Raw genomic sequence first — 4,190 nt, 5'->3', positions numbered from 1 at the left:
CATCAGATCTTGTTACAGATGGTTGTGAGCCACCATATGGTTGCTGGGATTTGAACTCGGGACCTTTGAAAGAGCAGTCGTGCTCTTACCCACTGAGCCATCTCACCAGCCCCATGGTCTCTCTTTTATTGTTGTTATGTATATAAGTGTAAAGACCAGGCTGGCCTCGAACTCAGAAATCTGCCTGCCTCTGCCTCCCAAGTGCTGGGATTAAAGGCATGAGCTACCACTGCCCAGTTATGTGTGTCTTGTTAAATATATAGTATCAGCTGTGGTTTTAATACCATGAAGAACACATGAAGAAGGGCACACCATGGACCCAGTCACTGGCTGAGCAAATGAAAGAACAGAAGTGTTTAGTGTTCACAAAGCATTTATCAAGGGTTGGAGAATGACTCAGGGCAGACAGAGGCTTCACCTGGCAAAGAGGCACAACACCACAAAAAAGTGTATGTGTATGTATTGACTTAGTTAGGGAGCAGACACCATGACCAAGGCAATGTCTATACGGACAACATTTAATTGGGGCTGGCTTACAGGTTCAGAGGTTCAGTCCATTATCATCAAAGCAGGTACATGGCAGCTTCCAGGCAGGCATGGCGCAGGAGGAGTTGAGAGTTCTACATCTTCATCTGAAGGCTTCTAGCAGAATACTGGCTTTTAGGCAGCTAGGATGAGGGTTTAAAGCCCACACCCACAGTGACACACCTACTCCAACAGGGCCACACCTTCTAATAGTGCCACTCCCTGGGCCAAGTATATATTACAAACCATCACACACACATACACACAAACATAGATATACAAACACACCCTTGGGGGGTACTTTCCTGGAACCCACTATGTAATTCAGACTAACCTTGAACTCTCAGCCACTCTCCTGCCTCAGCCTCCCCAGTGTTGAGATGACTGACAAGCATTAGCACACCCAGCTCCTTTTGATTTTTGGTTTGTTTCCATTTTTTTATTTTCTTGAGACAGGATCTCATTATGTATCTCAGTCTGGCCTGGAACTTGAGGTCCTTCTGCCTCAGTCTTCCCAGCACAAGGATGACAGATGTTTGCCTCCATTCCCTGTTTTAGCCTTTTTATATAAAACTGGGTGCTCTCATCCTATGAGAATCTCCAACATCAAAAGAAGCACCTGGCTTTGGGAGATGTGGGAGGAATGAGTTCTGACGTCTTTGGTGTCAGGGATCCCATCCCCTAAGCCTGCCATCTGGGGTTGGGGGCACAGGAGTGATAAAGACTGAAACTCAGGACACTACCATCTTTACGGGGCGGGGGGGGGGGCACTGGGTCAAGACCTCCAGGGACTGGCCTCACAGTTTATCTTCCTTACACATTTAAGTATAGTAGAACTTATGATTTTTTACAATGACAATGAATTCTACTGGCTGATAAACAGAGCTCAGGACTAGGGTCTAGAAAGGGATCTGTGATAAGCATAAGGATGGATTCTATTGGTGGAGGGTGCAAAGTACATGGAGCCTCCTTCACCAGGATGAGTTCTCTTCACTGCAGGATCAGAGCCCAAATAGTGCTCAGGATATAGGGGATCCTAATAGAAGAGCAGAGAGTCACTAGGCTGACCGAACACTTTTCACTCTGGCATTCCAGGTGACTAGCTGTCATTCATTTCCTTCTGTTGAAGAAAACAGGCCTGTGTAATTTAAAATCCTTGTTTCTCCAATGCTTTCTTTAAACTGAGCCTCCTACACTTTGAGACACAAAGAGTCAGAGCCAGAACAGCTTTTGGTGGCATTGGATAGCCTTGGCTGTGGGGGGTGGGGTCTTAATCCTGGGTTCTCCATTCCGGGCAGGCTTGATGAAGAGATTGCCCAGAAAAACAATGCCCTAAAGAAGATTCGAGAGCTAGAGGGCCATGTCTCAGACCTACAAGAGGACCTAGACTCAGAGCGGGCTGCCAGGAACAAGGCTGAGAAGCAGAAGCGAGACCTGGGGGAGGAACTGGAGGCGCTCAAGACGGAGCTGGAGGATACGCTGGACAGCACAGCTACCCAGCAGGAACTCAGGTACTGGAAGCCTGGCCTCAGAGGCCACTGACCACAAGCAGATTTGGAACCAGTGGCCTTCCTGGTTGTGTCTAGAATATGAGTCTGCTTAATTCTACCTGCAGGAGAGTAGTGGTGCAGAATTCAAGAATAACTTAAGCATGATAGAAGAACAGGTGTCAAAAAGGATATTTCCTTCAGTTCCATCCATAGTGAGGGTTTTAAAATAATTCCTTCCTCTGTATGTGTGCGTGTGTATATATTTTATGTTAAATTTTAAAAATAATATTTATCACATTGGTCTCTAATTCAAGAGTCACTATAAGTAAACAGAAAAGACTGAACAACCATATCCCAGAGAATATGGTGTTTCTGGTGAACATATGTTATTTAATAAGCATACAGATCTTTTGAACATATACTATGGGAAGGGTCTCTGTTACCTGTGACTCAGTATTCACCACACTTTGGGTTTTGTACACGTACCAAATGTTAGTCTCACCTTTTTGTTGTTCTTCTACCTAGCTGGAGATATAGGCAGTGGCTAAAAGTCAGGCTGGCTTCATGTTGTAGCTCTGTCACAGAATAGTTAGGACCCTGTGGGTAAGCTGGTTTCCCCCCTTAGCCTGAAAATGACATCACTGCCTCCTAGAGCTTTTCTGAGGATGAGATGCTATGTATGGAAAAACAGGTCCAGTTGGGCTTGATAGCTTATGCTTATAATCCTAACACTCAGAAGTGGAGGCAGGAGGATTGTAAATTTGAGACCAGCCTAAGCTACGTAGTGAGTGAAATCCTGTCTCCAAAATAAATGAATAAACAAACAAACAAACAAACAAATAAAATTTTAGTTCAGGCCCCAGCATATAGTAAGTGCCGCATAAATCCAAGCAGTGTTAATATTTAAGGGACATTTGTAGATCGCAGACACATTCTTGCTCGTAGCTTGTATGTTGGTTTGCTACCCTTGAGAAGTTCTGGGAGCAGGTAACACCCTCCCCATTTCACAGCTGAGACAAAACTGCAGGACTAGAGAGGTTAGGCAGGTTGCTATAGGGCACACAGCAAGGGAGAAGGACTTCAGCTCTGGGTTCCAGGAGACCTCTTGTCTCCTTGCACAGTACTGTCACAGGCAACCCTCTGTCTCCTGCCTAAGTGTCAACCACTGTGTTCTTTTCCCCTAGAGCCAAGAGGGAACAGGAGGTGACAGTGCTGAAGAAGGCCCTGGATGAGGAGACGCGGTCCCATGAGGCCCAGGTCCAGGAGATGAGGCAGAAGCACACACAGGCAGTGGAGGAGCTCACAGAGCAGCTGGAACAGTTCAAAAGGGTGCGTGCACAGGAGACACCCCAGAAACCATGGTCAAAAGGATGCGTGCTCAGGAGACACCCCAGAATCCACGGCATGGTGGCAGACATCACCCATTCTTGTCTAGAACTTTGGGATTTGAAATGCTCCCAAAAAACTCTAGAACTTTCTATGTGTTACAAGCAAAAATTCCTACCCCAGCCTTCATGAGATGGGTCATCTTCAGAATATGAGTATACCAAGTTAATAGATAAAATGATCTTCAGGCCATGCAGACAGCGTCTATGAAAAGCAGGCGAATCATGTTCAGTCTGAGTCCTGTGGTTCCATTCCCCAAGATGCTTCTTTACATACAAATACAAATATCCTACAACTCAGAAAGCTGTGAGATCCATGATTCTCAGATTTAGAGAAATTGTGTACCCTAGATATATTGTATGTGTAGGAGGGTGCTCTGGAAGCAGGTAGTTTGCCTGGGTTCCAGGAGCCACATGGTTTTCTCTTCTTCTACCCTCCTCACTAGCTCAAGTCCATCTTCTTTTCCTTGGGTGACTCATAGATATACAAGAAATGGTTAGGTAAAATAACTTGATCACAGGAATATCAGGGCAAATTAGACAATGAATGCAAAAAATGAAAAAGCGATGGTAACCAGACCAAAGGGAGATGGGCTGCGGTGAGAACGGCAGCCACCACCGAGATCTGGCTGGTTTCTGCCTTGGGGGAAGGTACAACTTCTGTCTCCAGGTGTTTAGCTTGTTCTTTGAAAGTCAGAATTATTGAAATATGCAAAATTATTGAAATATGTAAACAGACCACATACACGTGTGTGTGAGCATGTGTGAACACACACACACACACACACAC

The 4,190-nt window shown here is 45.5% G+C and overlaps 1 protein-coding gene across 4 annotated transcripts in view; it reads left to right on the top strand.

Moving 5' to 3' along the window:
- Myh11 (myosin heavy chain 11) overlaps nt 1-4,190 on the top strand; it is a 99,569-nt gene that overhangs the window by 78,490 nt on the left and 16,889 nt on the right. For all 4 annotated transcript variants that reach the window (XM_021209054.1, XM_021209056.1, XM_021209053.2 and 1 more), the window contains 2 exons: nt 1,824-2,036; nt 3,200-3,344. In XM_021209054.1, the coding sequence (XP_021064713.1) occupies nt 1,824-2,036; nt 3,200-3,344 (358 nt within the window). The remainder of the gene's footprint in view (nt 1-1,823; nt 2,037-3,199; nt 3,345-4,190) is intronic.

This window comes from Mus pahari, chromosome 12 (assembly GCF_900095145.1).
Source record: "Mus pahari chromosome 12, PAHARI_EIJ_v1.1, whole genome shotgun sequence".
Taxonomy (NCBI): Eukaryota; Metazoa; Chordata; class Mammalia; order Rodentia; family Muridae; genus Mus; species Mus pahari.
The sequence above is the reverse complement of the archived record's forward strand: the minus strand, read 5'-3'. Positions and strand labels throughout refer to the sequence as shown.